The 20584-nt window shown below is 36.4% G+C and overlaps 1 protein-coding gene across 1 annotated transcript in view; it reads left to right on the top strand.

Annotated features, from left to right (window-relative positions):
• LOC120626706 (mothers against decapentaplegic homolog 6) overlaps positions 1 to 20584 on the top strand; it is a 50128-nt gene that overhangs the window by 11333 nt on the left and 18211 nt on the right. The window contains exon 2 of the mRNA XM_039894337.1: positions 10714 to 10767. Within this exon, the coding sequence (XP_039750271.1) occupies positions 10714 to 10767 (54 nt within the window). The remainder of the gene's footprint in view (positions 1 to 10713; positions 10768 to 20584) is intronic.

Raw genomic sequence — 20584 nt, 5'->3', positions numbered from 1 at the left:
CGCGATTACAAATTTTTTCACAACTCCCACAATATGAGTATCGAATGAAACGGCTTGACTAGTACAATAATATGCACTATATTGAAAGTTGGGTGCTTTTGAATTTTTATATATTATTTACAATAATTAATTTTGTGAGAGATGAAAGCGTAGCGTAGTTAAGTAGGCTCACGGCTCATCTGTAGCCTTGGATTTGCTTGCTCACAATCCAGGAGTGTGAAATACTTGAACATTGGAGTAATATAGATCTTATTAGGATTTAGTTAAAGCTCAAGTTTGCATACAATTACTTAGCTCAGGCTTTTGACATAAGGTTTGTGAAACAAAAAACTGAATTACAGAATTTGCGACTCTAAAACTAGTGGAATAAGGTCCATTTAAGTTTCACGGTACACGGTTCGATATGCGAAAGCGACTCTTCGATTGCGTGCGAGCAAATCCATTACGCCTTAGTATACTGTTATTGTGCTAGGTTAGAACTTGTCGTCACGTGTGTGTATGGCTTAATAATAGTAAGAGGCCTCTTGAGGATAGCCGGCCAGACAAAAAGGTCTTACGTCAAGCCATTAAATTAAGTCAAAATTAATATCATTAATACCTACTGCCAACTTGTTTTTTAAACGGCGCAAAAGTTCATACACTAGTATTATTAAATACTAGCTGTTGCCCGCGACTTCGTCTGCGTTTGATTTTGTTTTTTGATGTGGCATTTAATCTTATTGTAGTTCTAAAAAAATTTAAAGTAATCGCTAAGCCTTAAATGAGGGGTTTGCTGCTGTACGCTGAGGACTTCTGTCCTCTATTTCCAACCACAAAAAAATTTAACACATATTATGACATCTATAATACAAAATAATTAATTAAATCGGTTATAATTTGTCGGAGTTATGGTGTAAAATCGTCAAACACTTTCATCCCCTCTCCCAAAGGAACCGAGCTTAATGTCGGGATAAAAAGTATCCTATATTACTTCTAACACTTCCCAGAATATGTGTACAAAGTTTCATGAGGATCGGTTTAGTAGTTTTTGCGTGAAAGCGTAACAAACAGACTTACATTGACATTTAGAATAGTAGGACAATATAAGTAGGGATAGGGATTTTAGAATTTATACTTATGGAATCGAATCGAATCGAAATGGGAATGTCCCGCAGGCGCAGAACGTTTGGCAACACTAACGCCCAGCTTCCTAATGAGTTGTAATGCATTATTCTAAGAGTTCTAAGCCGGCCGCTCGTTATGTAAACTATAAACGCAGATGTCGGTCATTTCAATGAGCCTCAAACGATATAATTGGGTATAATTAGCCATTGAGCAGTATACTCGAGTATTCGGGCACGTAATCTTTTCCGCAAGCGTTTCTCGGAGATGTATATTCTAATCGATGGTAGATTTTCTCATATTATTAAGCTTTTGATTTAGCCGCAACTTTAAGTTACGCTCTATACGCAGTGGCGTGCATAGAGGGTATGCACAGGGTATGCAGATGATACAAAATGAAGAAAATCTCCAATACGAGTTATAAATACTTAAGTTTAGGCTTTTTATAACTCTTACAATGCCTATCCTTAAGTTTTTACTGGAGATTTACTCTATTTTATATCATCTGTGTACCCTGTGCATACCCTCTATGCCAGCTACTGACTATACGGTTACGGTTTCGACTCCAGCCGGTGTTAAAATATTACGAAAGTATTTTATATTTTCTGCGAACGTAGTTTATCATCAGCATGTTAACCCTGAGAGAGTTTGGGTAGCCTCTCTCTCTCTCTCTCTCTCTCTCGGGCTGCTAGACTCTCCGCGCTGCTCTTATGCGATTGGGCGTAATTTAATAATCAGCGAAGAGCTTCTCCTGAGGAAGCTTTACTAACTGTTCCCCGCAATTACTAATGTTCGTAACTTAATATTCTATTTGTCATTGGGATAGACTCGTAAATCTTCTAAACGTTCCCGTAAATTAATGCCATTATCTCCTAAACTATGAGGAATCAAAGATCGAAGAATAATCTCTGGATTCGAAACCTGCTTCTTGGAATTATAATATATTTGTCGATGATTCGTATATTATGTAGTATAATTTGATTATTATTTTATTACTGAACGCTATGCCGGGAATGCTGTTCGCAACGTTCTTATATTAATTGAGCGATTTATATTACTTACTGGTACAGTAATAATTTTATGCAAAATACTTGTCGTATTTCAGAAATATTTGTCATATTTGCCGATAGAGTTAATGTAATTAGAATTTCTAGCTATGTTTCTAACTTGCTCATTTCTGTTTGTTATTAGGTAGGTACTAGGTATATGATTTCGTGTCATTTACATTTTTTTTCTTAACAAAATCCCATTCAGCCTCTATTTTTGCAAGTGAGTGGGCAAAACTATTAGTTTCATCCCACTTCTGAATAATAAAGACTTAGAAACCGTGAGGTATCTTTGCGCAATCTGAGTCTTGATATAAGACTGTAGTGTAACGATAATGCACCTTGAATGTTCACTGTGAATCAAATATATTTCTAATAATTTTTTGTAAATTGAATAAATGAAACATTTAATTAAATTATTTAAGTAAAAAACTGACTAGGTATATCAAGTTATAGTAACATAAAAGGTTTAACTATTTACCCACTACACTGAATTTTGTTGAAGACTAGGTGTGTATTTTGGAATCAAAATTCAAAATTCATTTATTTCAAGTAGGCCTACTTTATAAGCACTTTTGAAACGTCAACTATGTATATTTGTAGTGACCCTACCACAGGATATACTTATTTCTTCTAGCCTGTTGATCACTCTTTTTTTTTTATTCTATTCTTCAAACAAACTTTACACTGATAAGATTATAAGATATATGACAGATGTTCACATTATAAGACACATTAGAAAAAAAATTATATCGTGTATGACCTGATCTGAGCCAAAAATCGTCACGTAAAAATCGTCTTCATTACATCTGCCAAACGTAAAATTCACGTCACAAATAACAGCCACGTTCCACATACTTCTCAATCAACGCATCGGGATAGGTAGGTGTATCGATTTCTTTCGTATACGACACGTCATAGTCTTCCGGTCCCAAAATAGTTGACACTTCGTGCAAGGTCTAAAGCATTTGCAATGTTATTGTAACAACTCAGCTGGCTCAACGACCCTTGGATCTTGGACTTTGCAACTGAGACGCCGGGCTACGCCTGATTTGAGTGCTTACTATCACGGCTTAAAGCAGTATTATACATGTTACGGGTAAGGTTGGAAGTTGGAATAAGCTTATGTTTATCCGAGTTTACTTAGTATTAGGTTTTGTGTTATGTCCAAATAATAATGAAATAACCTTACCTAACCTAACCAAACCTTACCTAACCAGCCAGAGTATGGTAGCCCTAGGGGAGTATGGGAAAAATACGAATTAAAAATTATTTTACTTTTTATTCGAACTTTCCCCAAAACGTTTGGGTATTACTAAGTAAACCCGTGTTAACCTAGGTTTACTGCATCTTGTATTACCCTTAATATATACAACGTGTAACAGAACTACGTAATCATATTGAAGTATGCATAAGTATATTTCATAAGGAATCACCCTGAAAAAAAATTAAACCGAAAGAAGCAAACTTATTTTTCCATACAAACGAATTTAATTTTTTTTAAGTGTTATTAAAAATAGATATTCTTTATACTTTTATTATTTGTTAATATTTTCAAGACTATCTTGACTCTAAAAAGTAAATTAAAGATTTTTTTTTTGGTTTTTTTTATAAACTGTATTATTAATGCAAGCCTTGTTATTGGTACTTCTGCCTCCCTGCCTCAGAATAGAGTTCGAACCCGGCACTTCTTAACTTTCCGGAGTTATGTGCGTTTTTATCTGAGCAATTTAAATATGATTGAAAAACAAATTAATTATAGTGAGAGTTCTCCATAACCTTCTCAGAGGCGTGTGAAGTGTACCATTCCGCACTTGGTCAGCGTAGAATATACCACGACCGAAACCCCTTTTCATTCTGTCAGCCAGCCCGAATCCTACAATAGTAAAGGGGTGATAATTAATATTACTTTATGATATATTTGTGAGGGTACGAGCGCCAGTGAGATTGATAGTCACACTACCAGACAGACTTGACGATTCAAAACAGCATGCAAAGAGGGCGTACATGAATAAAGAATATTTTGAGTTTGCGGGGATGTTACAGACACGGTTGCAACTTGCATTTGACGATCACCTTGAATAAAACATGGTCCGCGACACTTATGTGTATTAATGCGGAGTCGACGACGAATGAGGTGTGCCCATTGACGACTTAATCTCCGCCTACATTAAATATAGCTTGATGAGCTAAGAATGCCAACACTAATGCGCAATATCCACCGCGTGCGGAACTGAGCTAGCTAGCATCGACATAGCTTAGTTTAGCTAATCAGATCTTGTCTCATCGACACCTTTTCTTCCATCTAGTCCGTATATGTAAGAGCTAAAAGTAGAGACGTTAATTATTTTTGGAAACAAGCACATATGTAATTAGGTAGCTCCATAAAAACCTCCCAATTTTTAAAAAAAGCACCTTAACGCTGCCAGTATGTTTAGTTTATAAGAGCTCCATCAAAAACTTGCCACAAACATTCAAAAATCCATATTTGTCACCCTACACCCTCGATGTCATTGCGTTCTCCAAATTTCCACCAGTGTCCACCAAGTTCTCTATTTATAGGACACTGTTTGATGCAAGTTAACCTAAATTTCAGTAGCTTTGTCGCATGCAATGGATCTTGAGTTAAATACCTACGACTTTTGCACAGACTTTATTGGCCACTCCTCCTCAGCATCTAGCGATGTGACGTCAGCCTGACGGCGCCTGTTGGCATTCCTCGGCCATTTATTTCCTTGTTTTTGAAGCTGTTATTCAGATTTAAGCCTTTATTTATCGTTAACCTCATGACATCCAATTAGAATTGATATTAGAGTTGTTTTTAAGATTTACTGCTTATAATTTTTTGCTAGATGCTTAGGAGGTGACCGAAATGTCATCAGCAAATAATAACAAAATCAGACTTTATGTTCGGTAACGTAGGTAAATGTCTTTATGAAAGTTGCCATAATTCTGAACTAAAGTTTCGGCCGTTCAAGAAAGATTTAACGACGATTTGAAAGTCAATAAATAAACAATATAACTGAAAAGTAGTTCACATTTCACTAGTGTTTTAAAACTTAGTGGAAGAAGAAAAAATAAAACTAAAACATAATAAAGCAAATGCAAGAGAAATTAATTCATTTGGAAATTAATATTATTGTATCTTACACTTACTCGTAACTAAAACTTTGTTGCTACTTCTAGTCTTACCTAACCTAACCTTTGAGAATTCGTATTGAAGACGATTTTTTTCATTATAAATCATCATGAACGGTTAGAGTACAAATAGTTAGAGTGCGGAAACCACCCTATTGAAGATTAAAAGTAAATTTTATCCCTTGAGATATAATTGGGGGATCTAGACACCATAGAAAACTTGTCGCAGAATTGTCCAAAAAGTGAGGGAAACGTCGTCGGCGCGTGGGCCGCGGCCGCCCGGCGCCGACGCCGGCGCCATCCGACATGTTATAATTCGGGCGGGCTATTTCTGGCGATTCACACGCGCGCAACGGTCCGTGCGTATTACGTTTTTTCTCAACCAACTTCATGAAATGAGGATCTCAGTGCCATTACCTACTTGCTTCAATGAGGAGGAAGTTATCAATTCGGTTGTTTTTTTTTATGTTTATCCATTATCTATACGAGGATATGCAAACCAATTTTTGTCTGTATAATAATCTTTTATCTAAGTATAGAAATAGTTGTAATTGCCTTGATAGCACTGTCCAACTCTTGCCGCAGCTTTTTCAAAGTTTGTCAGTACGTTAAATTTTACGTTGTCTGTATTTTTTTTTTATACGCAAAAAAGCAATTGTTACAGTTGGGGATATAAGGATTCGTCCAGTGCTCGAAATATATTTATACTTAAATACACACCTACTTAATATTTGTTGTTGTCGGGGAAACCATATTAATTCTGTTAATTTCTTCCTTCTGATTAAGTTTTATATGTATCGAAGAGTTCCATCATTCGTTACTGATGATCCTTGCTAGATGTATATAGAATTAATATTTTCCAAACAATTCAAAAGTGAATGTCAAAATCTATAACGCAACCTTGCTTTTTTCAAGATTAAATGATATCATCACAATTTGGAAGTGTTCGTTCGCTTGATAGATACTACTGAGAGCAATTAACGCCACCCTCCACAGATCTCGGATGCTCTTTCCAGTCTCGATAATGTGTTATTGGGCTATTTCGGAGTTGTTTATCAATTTATTCTCAACAGCTTGGGATTCGGTTTGAATTATATTGTGATGTGTGGCGCCCTGACTAGAACCAACTATAAAAAAGTGATTAACAAAGTTATGGAACAAAACTCTTTTGCTAGAATACTTATGATCCGCATAAACCTTACCAACCTGCTTTTGGATTGTCAAATGAATGTAATGAATTTTTTGTCAGACTAATTTGGAATGAAAGAAGGAAGCCCTTAATTTATGTTAAAAATATGACCCTACTTTCTGAAAATCCAAGTACGAATTGCGGAAGAAAGTAACCTTACTCTAAGATTACTTGAAATATAAATTATTCTCAAAAATTTCATCACGTATTTATCAGTAGAATTTTTCTTTGGTACTAATTGGCTAATCGTCAAAATTCTGGATTGGAATTTACTAAACATTTTATTTCTTTCCAATAAAACAATCTTAGATATTTAAGCAGATTTAGAGTCACTAATCACCTATGAGTACGCATTGAAAGCCAAAGAAATGGTCTTTGGCTTTCAATGCGTACTCATTTTTACTTTAAAGTTTAAGTTAAATTGTTTCATAATTCGGGTTTCGAAGATTCTGAATCTAGATTTTGCAAGAGCTTCCTATCAAAATGAAACTTATCAATTTCTAAAATGAAGAGAAATGTGCAATTTAGGGGAATTCATTCCACATTTGCAGTGAATAAAACTTTCAGCGCTGCAGATGCTCACAACCGTTAGTTTACTTCGAAAGCAATGTAAATAAAGTTCAAGTTGCCACGAACGGTTCCCTAACCTAACCTAACCTAACATAGTTACTGAAGGACATAACCAACGATCTAATGCGAATACCTCATGAATCAGATAACTTAAATCCTATAAAGTATTTTACGTACTCATAATTTCTCTATAAGAATTCAATTGAGTGTCATGTTATGCAGTAAGAACAGATCAAATTGATTATTCAATACTGTCTTTTATAGCAATCGTAATAGAGTTATTTATCGGAGTATTGTGTTTTACGATTATTGCTAAATTCTGTCTTATTTACATTGTAATAGAAGATTGTATGAGATTGTTAAACTTACTACCGCTACTATACCATTCTTGTTTATACTAAAGCTGCGCTCGTATCATAAGTTGGCATTCCATAGTGCGTCCAAACAAATTGAAACCATATCTCAATTACTATACGGGTAAATTTTCAATGATACATTTAACTCAATAATTGAAACACGATATATCATATCGCTGTATTGAAATTTAAACCGTGACACTGTTGTTATATAACACATTTCAGTTTGCGGCTCAAACAGTTTTAGTTCCTAACAAATGCGATATTAATTTCTAATTGAATGTACTTTATGATTGTCGGAGGAGAGTCTTTTTTCCTTTAATGTTCGGGGGGTACATATGATGTAATACCATCAAAAGAAATTTCAGTCACGCCACTCCACATATAATTATGTATACTTTCTCATTGCAAAATGTTGGATGTGTCTATCGTGGGTAGATGCGTTATAAAATCTATTTTCTAGTGTTTAAGGATACAATTTGCATTGTTTGCGATGGCGTTTAGTGTATATGCGACAGGCGGATCTAAAAGTCAACAACTGATATTATTTATATCTTCTTCGTACGCTAGTCATTTAGGGTCATTTACTTTTGCTTGGTCGTTTTTCAGCCAGCTCCTGGGCTAAGGAATCTTATTGTGAGTCATGGAATGTATTTCAGGCTTGTAACTGGTTGGCGTTTAAATTTCTTTTAATAGGCAATACGCGTCGAGGGATGTCTTGTTATTGCGGTTTGTCAGTCTGCTGTAATTAAGATGACGGTGATTGTAAGATCGTGTACTGTTAACATAATTTAGTCGGGGGTTTAAATTTGTATGCCTACTCGCTGACTCCACTTTGTGTGGCCTAGTTACCCCAAGTCTATTGCCGGCTTTAGAGGACTGAATTTAACCTTTATCTTTTATCCGAGCCTTGAAGTACAAGCCGCGACGCTCTGAACATTATCTCATATCTGATAATAACCTTTTTTACATGATTTAAATATTTTTCGCTTTCTTTTATATTTTAGTGTATTTTTGTCAATTATTTATTGTTATGAAAAATGTAGTTATACTTAGTCTAATAAAAAAACAGGTATTTCTTTTCAACATAGAATATCGGTATGCGGTATCGCTTCGTAGACAATATTAAAAAGTTAATTTTTTACTTTACGTTTCTGTATCTTATACCTTTCTACAAAATATGATGTCCTTCGTAAAAGTTAAGTTTATATAAGTATATCCATCCATGTAAGAAATCTTGATATTATCATTTTAATAACAATTGAAACCAATAATTCAATATGCAGGTGCATACACTGGATATTGTTTAGAAATTACTTGCGCATGCGACGACGTTAAAAACTTCTTGGAATCGTATAGTGTTTGTTATAAAATCTCATTGTGCCCGCTTGATTTGTATTCGATTATTGTTGACGGGGTCGAAAATATTCACACTTCACACGTCTGCCGCCGCCGGCGCCGAATTGCAAATGACATTATTGACAATTTCACAACGCGCGTTCGGAATTCGAAAATATTAATGGCGCCCGAAAATCGGAACGGGGGATAGCGCGTGCGGCGGCGTGCTGGTTTGTTTTGCAAATACGATGGCGTTCTGTATCGAAATTACTTCATTTGTATGGTGAACACCGTCGAATATCTACTACACTGGTTAGGACACATTTTATTTAGTCTCATCAGCACAGTCTGCCAGTCATGTCGTGGCTTTTTTAATTTTAAATATTCAATATATTTACATGGGTGGTGTGACTTGTGATTGCGCTTGGTAAGCAACGTTGACTCAATTCGGTAACTGGATGGGCGACAGATATTTGAATAACGAATCCTGCATTCAATTATCACCGTGCCTCGCAGAGCAATTTCGTTAAGCTTTCAGTTGTAGTCAATATCTCAGGAAGCCTAGAATTCTCTCTTCTCGTATTGTCAATATTTTCAATAAAAAATCTGTTATATCCTAGTGGTTAGGGGTCCTTTTCGGAGTGTGTTTAAAATGTAAATATTGCTTTATCGGTGAAAAAGAATCTGCTAGATTTACATAATGTTTGCGAAGTCTACTTATTAATATGCACATGATATATATATATATATATATATATATATATATATATATATACTTATTAATATCCTAGTCCTTCTCAGTAAGATGAATAAATATTTTCAACATTGGGGTAGCGTGATGGGTTTAAGTTCCTTTACCTTTTTCTATGACTAAGGAATATTTCTGCGGCTTTAGTTAGCGGTCAAGTTTCGGTCAAGTTCTTGGGCACTGAAGGATTTTTAGAGAAAGATGCCCAAAGTTTGAAGTATCGGAATAAATAATGCTACTTAAATATAGTTATTTTTTATTTAGCTCTTTAATGGGAACAATTGCAAACTCCACTTGCCCAAATTATTGGGTTCTGTGCTCATCGTCTCCCATATTATTCGTCGAAAACTTAACGACTAAAAATTACACAAGCTGCACCACGAATGACATTAACTTAAAAAAACCGGTCGAGTGCGATTCGTTTTCACGTCGGAGGGATTCCGTATTTAAATATTTATATTTTTCATTGAAGTTATAGAATGCTAATCTCAGTAGTTCCAAAGTTACGTGTTAATGTTCGATGGTTTTACATTTCTTTCTCACTGAAATATCTTTTATCATGATTATTGGTAGCAAACTTTATCTTTATTATTGTTCTCGCTGTACCGTTTTGCGCACTTAGCTTGTTGTACGTCGAGCTTTCCCGGTCGTTGCTGCTCACTACTCAAACCATCCAAGCTCTGTCCAGAAGCCTACCAGGTCTGACATGTTGCCAAGGACTTTCGGGAACGTGGCTGATAGCGCGTTTGTCCGCCACGCCCGGAACTCTTCATTTCCAAAGATCCAATTGTTTCCGTCTAACAGATTCTGTCAAAATAGTCTGTCACTGATGTTACACATTGTTATTAATCCATAATGAATCTATCATTGCTCATTTAATCATTGCTGAGGATGCAGTTTTGTATTGGCTTCTTAAGGTGGTATTTTCGTATAAAGTTACACTATAACACTATAGCGGAACCCTAAAAATACAGTAAATGAAAGGGTTTTATAGAATCTGTTATGGAGTCAAAATATAGGTTTCGCTTCGATTCACCCGGCCGGACATAATTGCCCTACCTGATCAGGTCATGTTTGTTTATACGCTTTTTTGTTTTTGGGCCTAAGGGGCAACGCAGATGATCACGACTTCCGAGAAGTCTAACTTCGGACCTAAGTTTATGGATACCTAAATTTTATATAAATCACTAAATTTTTTCGACTAATATGAGTTATTCTTTGTTACAGAAACCCCTCCGCCTCCATACAGTCGAATAGCAATGGACGACGTAAAACCGAAAGGTAAGTTTACCTATTTAATCCTTGACCATAAAGTTGTGAATAATTGCGTGAAAATAACACACACCTTTGAGAACATTATGAGAGTAAAAAGCGGCTATTTTTAATTGTACAAATGTACAAACAACTAATTAGTTTTTATTTATGTGTATATTTCTCATCATTATTATCAATCCATTACCGAGCCCCGACTGGGCCCGGTTGTCCTCCCAGAATGAGAAAGAACGGTTTAGGCCGCGTATTTACTTTATAGAAAACTCTCAAATGCATGCCGGTTTTTTAATTTTGTTTCTTAAAACGCACATAACTCCGAAGTGCTATCTATTGCAGCTGCTGAGCTAACTGTGTTCCTTGTGTTTCCTAATCCTTAGGTTGGCAGAGTTCGCTACTAAGCGATAAGGCCGCCTTTTGTTTTCTGCTTCTGTTTTTGTTGTTTCTATTTTTCTTTTATTTTCTCAATCGTTCTCCAAAAGTGGTGTGCAAACAAGTGTAAAAATAAACAACCTAGTAACCTTACTTCACTGCTCGTATTATAGTGATTCAATTTATTTTCGCGTTGTTAAATTGAACTTTTAAAGTATCTTAAAAGGCTGGGAGCGGTCTGTGAGATCGTAGTTGGCGTGGAAAAACGGGAGATTGAGGAATCCGACCGCGGCCGGCGCCCGCTCTGTTTCCTGGAAATTAGGGATATGTAGGGACGTGCAAGGTACGTTGATATATACTGCGCGTTATCGATCATAGTTCCTAAAGATGCAGAGTATATTTATTTAGGGGTAGTTTTTCAACAAGTGAATTTGAACGTATATTTAGGGTATCCTAATTGCTGAAAACGGCTCATTGAAATACTAAGTGAGCGAATGTATTTATTATTAATTTATACTCTTAAAGAATGTAGGATACAAAAGGCGCCCTTATCGCTAAGTAGCGATCTCCGCCAGGCCTAGGATTGATTGACTGAAAAGAAAATCGAAAACGGCATTATGTATTGGGGCAAACAAAAATCTTGACCTAAATTACGCATAAAACCTAACTAAACATGATTATTTATATTCTGACCTAACCTTACCTAACCTTTTCGCTAAAATAACTTAATGCTGCTTTGTGAATAAGGTATTGCAGTAGGTATCTGATTAGCCGTCGCCGTATAATTTTTATTCGTTCGATTTATAATATCCTCATATTTATTAAAACAAAATAGTGTGATGTGTTTTAGGTTCTACGCGTTAATTTCGGGAACTACTTATACTCTTTTTTTACTTGGCTTTTTATTTAAATGCATTTAAAACAAGTACGCTAAAACAAAATGGCACTTCTACAACGCACCTTCTTCAACGTCTGAGATGATTTGTCCTAAAGCTAAAACACTTTATTTAATTTTATTTCGAATCCTACATAAAAAAATGCTCATAAAACGATTAATGATTAGTCTAAAAGTACTCATTTTCAACCCGTGCTCAGTGCCACCTTTTCATTCAATAATATCGTCCAAATATCTTTATTTTGTTGTTGGTTCTAAGTTGTCGCGGCTTTATACGCATAAATACCACAAATATACTCTTAGATTACTTCGATCAAATATATTATCAATGTAATATAATATTAGAATACGCGTAAAAAGTTATCTTTTGCCATTAAAAACAGAATGTAACAGCGATAACTGTGCTATTTTTTTCGCAAACAGAGCTATCTGTTAATCAAATATTAGCGACAGAGCCGGCTTGCGACTAGACATCCTTACTGGTTCTGATAAATATGCAAAAGCATGTTCGTTGGCAGGCGAACATCGCGATGAATATCGACAGTTCTATTATCTCAATCAATATTCCCTTATACATCTTGAGCGCAAGAATTTCAAATATGCGGTTTCCACTCATTTCGAGCTTACGAAGTTAACAAGATAAATAGCAAATAACACACAATTACCAACTACATAAAAGTATTCTAAAACACCATCAAATTCGACAGATAGGAAAAATTGATGTAAATAAAATAACAATAGTGAGGAAATCCAAATCACGCGTTGAACATGGTTCGGAATACTGTCAATAAATCCATTCACAGCGATAAAGAAGCGCCCAATCTGTAAATAGGAAATTCGATGTAATAAAATAAATCGCCGTCGATTATCAACCGACTCCGGCGCAGCCCTAGAGAGCTGGTACCTCAGCTTGCGCGCATTCCTACGGCCGCCATCTTTAAACTACATTATTAATGCTTACGGCACGGCAAACATCACAGCAACTTTTTTCTCTTCCCTTTGAACGACGCAACTCTGCGGGGAGGATATATTTGTTTTTAATAAAGATCTTGCTTAATATTTTTGTATTGGCCCTATCGACATCAATTTGGTTGACAATTAAGAGATTGCCTTTTCGAAATGGCGCTTCTTGCTGCTTTTAATGGACAACTGATTCGACCATTGAATTTAATGGAGTATTCTTAACTGTTTATCATCGTTGGTATTTATTACATTCGCCTTTATAGCGTTTGCTATTTAATACTTGATCATTTATCACATTGTTTTGTGTTTTAGTCTTTAGATGGTCTTCATTGATCTTCTATTTTTACACCGCAACGAATCAAGAATCTCGTTTCACAAAGCTGTTATGTCCGGACATACCAAAGCGTACCTTTGTTGTTCTTTGTGTTTTATAACTGACGGCCTAATCTTAGATACAATCTTTTGTAAAATCCGAAAACAAAAGCGGTTCAATTTGATAAAGAAGTTTTTTAAATATTAAAAACCTTTTTGGATGCAATTTATCATCCCACGCGTCACAGGAATTTCCGTTTTCCACAATCAATGTTAGCGTACGGGGGTGCAAAACTGGCTTCTAAAGCCAGGGGATTCCCTTCCAGCATTCATCATAGGGTTTTCCGGGCTTGTAGACAAACTCCTCCCCTACGTTTTCAGCTAATTTGGCGTCTGTCTGCGAAATATTAACTAACCCTTTGATCAAACCCTCCTTCTATTAAAGTCACACGAATTTATAACCGAGTTCCAAAAATAGAGGTTAAAAATTTATGTCCGGTAATAGGTTTTTAAGATGAGATTATGAGATGACTATTAAATCTATCATCTGAAGATTTTGTATTAGACTTATTAACTTCGGGCATACTTTTGACGTTTTATGCCAATCTTTTTGCCAATTTGAAATATTTGCATTTGAAACTATACCTACGTCATTAAATTACCGGTCTCTACATTATTTAGTATCAATAAAAGCTAAGGCATCGGCCAAAGCTTTCAACATAGCGCTTAGTGAATGGATTGAAACAATATTTAGACCCTTCCTTTTTTCTGATACGGTTGACATTGACATTCCGATTGGGTCCATTACGGTCTTTCTCACGTGCTTCCCCGAATCCATTCATTCCATTTGCACAATTCCGGCCGGAGAACGACCTATAATTATCGCAGGGGGTAAAGGAGATTCGACCTTAGGCGTGAATGTTAGGGGATCTTTTTATAGTGCCGCTTGTTTTCTTGTTTTAAGTGATTCGGTCCCTTCTTGCGGGTATCGGCTGAGTGTCGCGATAACGACGGTATCCATTAACGTTATCGTCACGTTATCGTGGCGCCGGCGCCGCTGGGCTGACACAAATATAACTGGTCAGCGTTTGCTTTTCGTCGCTCTCATTAGGTATCTATTAATTACCCTTAAGTTACTTTATTAATTTCATATCCTAATTCATACTTGTCTTTGTGTAACAAAAATTTTATAAAATTAAAAAATTTCTAATATTTAGTTCGCCATATTCTGCGTTTGTAGGAAAAACGACATTAACAATAGAAAAAAGTTATTTAATACATTGAAAGTTTACTATAACGCTCTGGTGATCTGAAGTTACTCATTATCGGACAATCAAGTGTCACTGAACATTAAAATTTGAGATTTTTGTACAATTGAATCCATTAAATCACTGGAATGACCAGCAGACTTTGACAATTGAAAGCGTACACTGTCAAACCATTTCGAACTAAAAAGCTAACTTCATGGTGTCGTTTTTTTGTGACGGTGTGAGCGCGCATCGTAAAAATGCGCCAAAAGAAATATAACTTCTAAAAGGTTTCACCAACAACAAAAGTCGAAAGGTGACAGCTATTAATGAAAGAATCTCATTAGATTAGGCGTTACTTATTTAGGCATTGCCGTGTTTGTCGTTAGTGAAAACGGGAACCAACCAACGCTTAGGTAATTCTAGTATAATTCGGTACTTAGTGCACAGCCCGCTCCGCTCGATCGTTCACCTCCGCCGTTATCGCATTCAATTTTAATCTGTAAGCCGCCGCGGCCAAAGCGGAACATTACTCGATAGAAGCGCCAAGATACTGCTTATGTGACCGGTAATGCATCCATCTGGTTTTATCGGCGCAAGGATGAATTTTTAAAGTGCTTTCGAAGTTCTAACAAGCGCAAGACACCAGATAACCCCGTGGCATGTTTATTATGGAGGTGTGCCCTCCATTTTATACGTCATCACTTGATTTATGACTAATTGAATTCTTTATTCATGTAGGCCTATCACAGTCACTTATGAAGCGTTCATACATATATGTTTACATAATTTTATGGGGATGGTGATAACCTCGTTCGCCAACTTAAACCTAAAGCTACGGGGGTTCCAAACGCGCCCTGGTCTAAGAAGAGCCCACAACAAACTTAGCCAAGTAATTTTTTTTTTGTTATTACCATCTCACAGTAAATTTATACCAAGCTATGCACTTAGAGCAATTCACACCCAAGCTTTTTTATCGTTTAAGTAATCTTTAACATTATAGTAAGATTTTTCTGTAAGCTTATGTTTTATATATACATAAACGATTTTATTGTTATGCCATATTAGTATGATTGGTGTGACTAATGTATCTGGTTTCGTGTTTTGTCGCTGTTTTGAGGTATATCATTTACCTTGGCCGATGCAGTAGTTAACATTATATTGGAGGATAAAATAGTTGAATTTTGTTTATGAAAGGGGTCAATTTTATAAATTTTCTTCCTCGTTAAAACACTTCAACAAACATTTAAGGAAAAAAAAACATCGTGAGGAATTTTGCATGCCTGAGTGTTCTCCGTAATGATCTCAAGGCTTGGCTAGCGTGGTGGACTACGGTCTTTACCCTTCTCATTCTGAGAGAAGACCCGTGCGCTGTAGTGGGCTGGTAATGCCCGGCTTATCTAATATCCGCCATTGTTTTTTTTTCCAAAACGGCGGCCACGCATAAAACCTGTATTAACAAAGTTCACAACGCTGGCCAAATGAGGATTGGTAGACTTTGAGAAGGGGTTAAGGACGTCCACCACGCTAGCCCAGACGGCATATACCTAACTTAGAAAAGTTGTGCGTCCTGGGATTTCATCTCGGCCCCCCGAAAGTGAAGTCGAAGTCCTTACCCACTGGGCTATCACCGCTTATAGTAATTGCTTAAAAGATTGGATAGAAGCAGGCCACGCAACAATTATTCACTGTAAAGTCAACATCTCCTGAGGATGCCCCGGTTTCGGAGCGAGACGTGCGTAGGGGGTACATTGCCGAGGATCTGTTTGGTGTATAAAGATTGAAGAAATTATAAAATACACCATACAGATTCTCCTGCTTTCGCGCAGTACAGCAAATTAAACTTAATTTTCATGATTGCTTAAAATGCACACAACTGCGTAAAGTTAGAGGAGCGTTTGTTTGAACTCTGTGATTGAAGACTGAAATCCTAGCCAATAGGCTGCTTTCACCGCTTCTCTGTGAATTGGGCATCGAACAATAATCAGACCCTGGTTGTACCGGAGAAAATGTTATGTGGAAGGTATGTGTAATGGAGTGGTCCCTGGTGTTATTTCCGACGCGTCCGTTATAGATGTTTATTTGTGTTCGCTAACGATTCTGAAACTGAACGCGGTCGGTTTGTAAACAAGTCTCTGTATATAAAATGCTTCGTTATAGCTGAGGAGTTGGTGGTACTTAAGTTTTTTTTTATAGTTCTTTACAAGTTCGACCTTGACTGCTATCTTACCTGTTTCAAAAAAAAGTATCTTAATTCAAGTAATCCCATAGGTGGCACTTTTGATGCCTATATATTATTTAGGTTCATGAGAAATGTGTACACGGTAGTTGATGGCAGTAAAGCTACGAGCGTTCCAAACGTGTGCTGGTCTAAGAAAAAGCCCACAACAAACTTAGCCGGGTGTACTTTTTTTTATGGATCTGCATTATGGTGCATACATCGCAGCTTGCTAACCTATACGGTATGGCAGTTATTTTAAATTCTACGCGACGTAGCGAAAAGCGCTTGGCGACACGTCTCGGTCGAAAGTGTAGTATAAAAAATTCTGAAATTATAAATTCCTAAATTGCCCCCGTAGGAGATTGCATCCGGGACCTCAGCGCTCACCACCGTGCCTGGGAGGTTGTCAAAATTGTGGTTAGCTTAGGAATCGTTTGTGAGGTCCGCTAAACACTTTCATTACACTATCCCAAATGTGATATTATAAAGAACCTTCGACAACACTTCGTGAAGCCTTATATGCAAAACTGTAAAAAATAATTATAATGAGATATGAACAAAATCAGTCCAACTTATACTTTTCGAAGTTTACGAACTATACGTATTTTAGCTACAAATTTGATGTTTGAAAGATGGTCTTCTTGAAACAAAAGCATTTGTATTTTCAGTGGCTGGTATTTGAGTAATAGTGAAGCGTGTGAACTCGTTATACTTCATGCCGTCCTAAACTATTTGATCGTGCCTAGCATTTTGTTAGTATGCTAATTTGAGTACTTATGTACAAAAACATATGACGTCACATCATTTACATTTTAATATTAATTACTAATTAATGCGGAGACATAGTTGTCTGGCGACGATATTTATTCGGAAGTCTCGTTAAGGATATTTAATAGAAAAAAGTGCCAGACATGAGAATGTGCTTACGATTTTTTCTGTTTTTTATTTATCCATTCAATTAATTGTTTGGCCTACTTAAGACAGCGCAAAATACTTTTTTACGTTCGTTAACAAAGGCCTTAACTATTAGACTTTAGTTTTGGAATTTGCAGTACCTTTTCCCCGTGCCTACGAAACACTTTTCTGACAGATTGCCAACCGGTTTTCTACGTCACAAAACGAATGATTTGTTAGCAGTAGTATGCTCATCAAAAAAATTTTACGGAGATGACAGGTCCTCACCGGTTAGCAACTGAAAAATAATGTAACTGGATAGTAAATATGGGAGCCGGCTATTACCTTGTTAGTGTAACTTATCAAGTTGACAAACTTAAATTTGAAGTATAGTAAATCTGTCAGATTTGTATGGAGCTTTTGAAATTTTGACGTTTGGTCTTCGATATAAAATGATAGATTAAAGATAACGTGTGTGACGTCAGTTTATACGCAACACTAGACCACTGACACTAATTGAAAAATTAATAATTCGAAAAAACTAAAAAGTCTTATTTTTTATATTGAACATTGGAATAATCTTCTCAAATTAGTGTATTGTCATCGGTCCTCGATATGTCTACAAAGTTTGAACGAAATCTGATCGTTCAGAGTAGGACAAAATCGAGCTCAAAGGGGTCGGTTACATACGTACATACAGGTGAAGCTAATTTAAGCGTGTAAAAACAGTTTTTAGTTCACCTAAGTCAGGTAAGCAATGGAATGTCGTATTAAGATGTTGTATCGCTCTTCTAAGATCCCGCTACGACTGGTACATGATATAGGCTGATAATTACAATGACAATGATGATAATATAAATATATAAATATAATACGAAAATACACACATCGCCATCTAGCACCAAAGTAAGCGATAGCTTGTGCTATAGGTACTAAGATGACTGATGAATATTTTTCTAAATAATTAAATAAATACTTAGAATGTACATGTAAACACCCAGATACTGAAAAACATTCATGGTCATTACACAAAACATTTTCCAGTAGTCGGAATCGAACCCACGGCCTTGGACTCAGAAAGCAGGGTCGCTGCAAACGGCGCCAATCTTCCGTCAATGATGACGACGATGATGGTTTTTAACTTGTAACACACGATTCACCAAATTCTGCCACAAGCTCCCAAACTAGCTATGTCAGACCGCTGCGGTTGATGTTTAAAGCATTTCGAATTCCGTTAAGGTGTTTTTTATTGCATTTTCGACAACTGGATGTAGTACGTGCAATTGATGCTTTTGTTGTGGTCGGGCGATAGAAATACTACTAAATATTCGTGAGACAATGTGGCCCACACTGCCAGCTTACTTTCGATGGTATCATACGGTTAATACTTCTGAGTTCGTTATGGTCTTCTTTTTGAACCACCATAATCCGAGGAATAACTTTGATAGTTTATCACCATCTTATATTGACAATTTATTTATTTTTTATTTATTTCAACTCTTTATTTGTACACCACTAAGTCAGGAAAATAAAGGACGAATAGAGAGAAACACAAAAACTGGAGGAGAATACAAAAGGCGGCCTTATCGCTTAAATGCGATCTCTGCCGGGCAACCTTAGGAAATTAGTTTATTTCAGACATTTTGTGATAACAGATTTAACACCATTCGCTATTTGTCTCAGTTTACGCGCTTGTAGAAGTGGGTAGGACCTAGACTTTCCGTTGGAGGAGGGAGCCAAGCGTGCACCTCCGTTCTAAGTTGTGTACGTTTTAAGCAATTAAAATATCACTTGCTCCAACGGTGAAACGGGGAAACCTGCATTCCTGAGAGTTATCCATAATGTTCTCTGAGGTGTGTGGAGTCCACCAATCCGCACTCTGACAGTGTGGTGGGCTACAGGCTTAACCCCTTCTCATTGTGGGAGGAGACCCGTGCCCTGTGAGTGGGTTGAAATGATGATGATGACGCAGATTTAAACCCATACTTATATGACCAATGTTTCCGATTGTTTCTTTATTTACTTGATTTAAATGGTGTTGTTGTGGTGGTTCAAACGCTGCACCGTTCTAGATAGGATTTCCGACAGTCAATAAGTGGTATCCTGGATACCGAGATAAGATACTTTTTATGAGTTTTCCTACAGTGACCTATCACTGTATCCTAAGGACTGAAGAGGACTGACATAGTATTATGAAAATATGTAAAAAAATAAAATTAAATATAATTTAACCAGAACAAAAGGTTGCCGCGGAAATTAAAAAAAAAATTTTTACTAATGCGGACGAAGTCATGGCTACAGACTGTATTTTAACAAACTTATCCTACTATGAAGTCTAGTCTAGTTTTATTGATTCGGAAATTTAAAAAAAAATGTATACTAATGCGGACGAAGTCATGGGCTACAGATAGTTTTATTGTATTTTAACAAACCTATCCTACTATCAAGTCTAGTCTAGTTTTATCGATTCGGAAATTTAAAAAAAAATGTATACTAATGCGGACGAAGCCATGGGCTACAGATAGTTTTATTGTATTTTAACAAACTTATCCTACTATCAAGTCTAGTCTAGTTTTATCGATTCGTCTAGGCTTTATGCGCACAGGTCAGCCGCTTTGTCATATATAATTTCATTACATTGTATCTAATGCATTGTTTATAGTTCTATATATTTAATTTTAACCTAGCAAGTATTTTCGTCCGGTCTGGTGGCTGCGGGCGTTGCTAGTAGTTACCACCATAACGACAAACACGATCAGCTAAGCGATTTAGCGTACCGGTACGTACGGTGGCGCGTAGAAACCGATGATGGGCATGGGTTTAATATAACCGTCACACCTCTAAGAGGTTAACCCAGATGAGATGATGCACAGTGTCGTGCATACGGGCCACTAAGAGGGCAGATGATATGAAATTTTAAAAAAT

Source organism: Pararge aegeria, chromosome 10 (genome assembly GCF_905163445.1).
Source record: "Pararge aegeria chromosome 10, ilParAegt1.1, whole genome shotgun sequence".
Taxonomy (NCBI): Eukaryota; Metazoa; Arthropoda; class Insecta; order Lepidoptera; family Nymphalidae; genus Pararge; species Pararge aegeria.
Note: the sequence above shows the minus strand (reverse complement) of the source record. Positions and strands in the feature narration are given on the sequence as shown.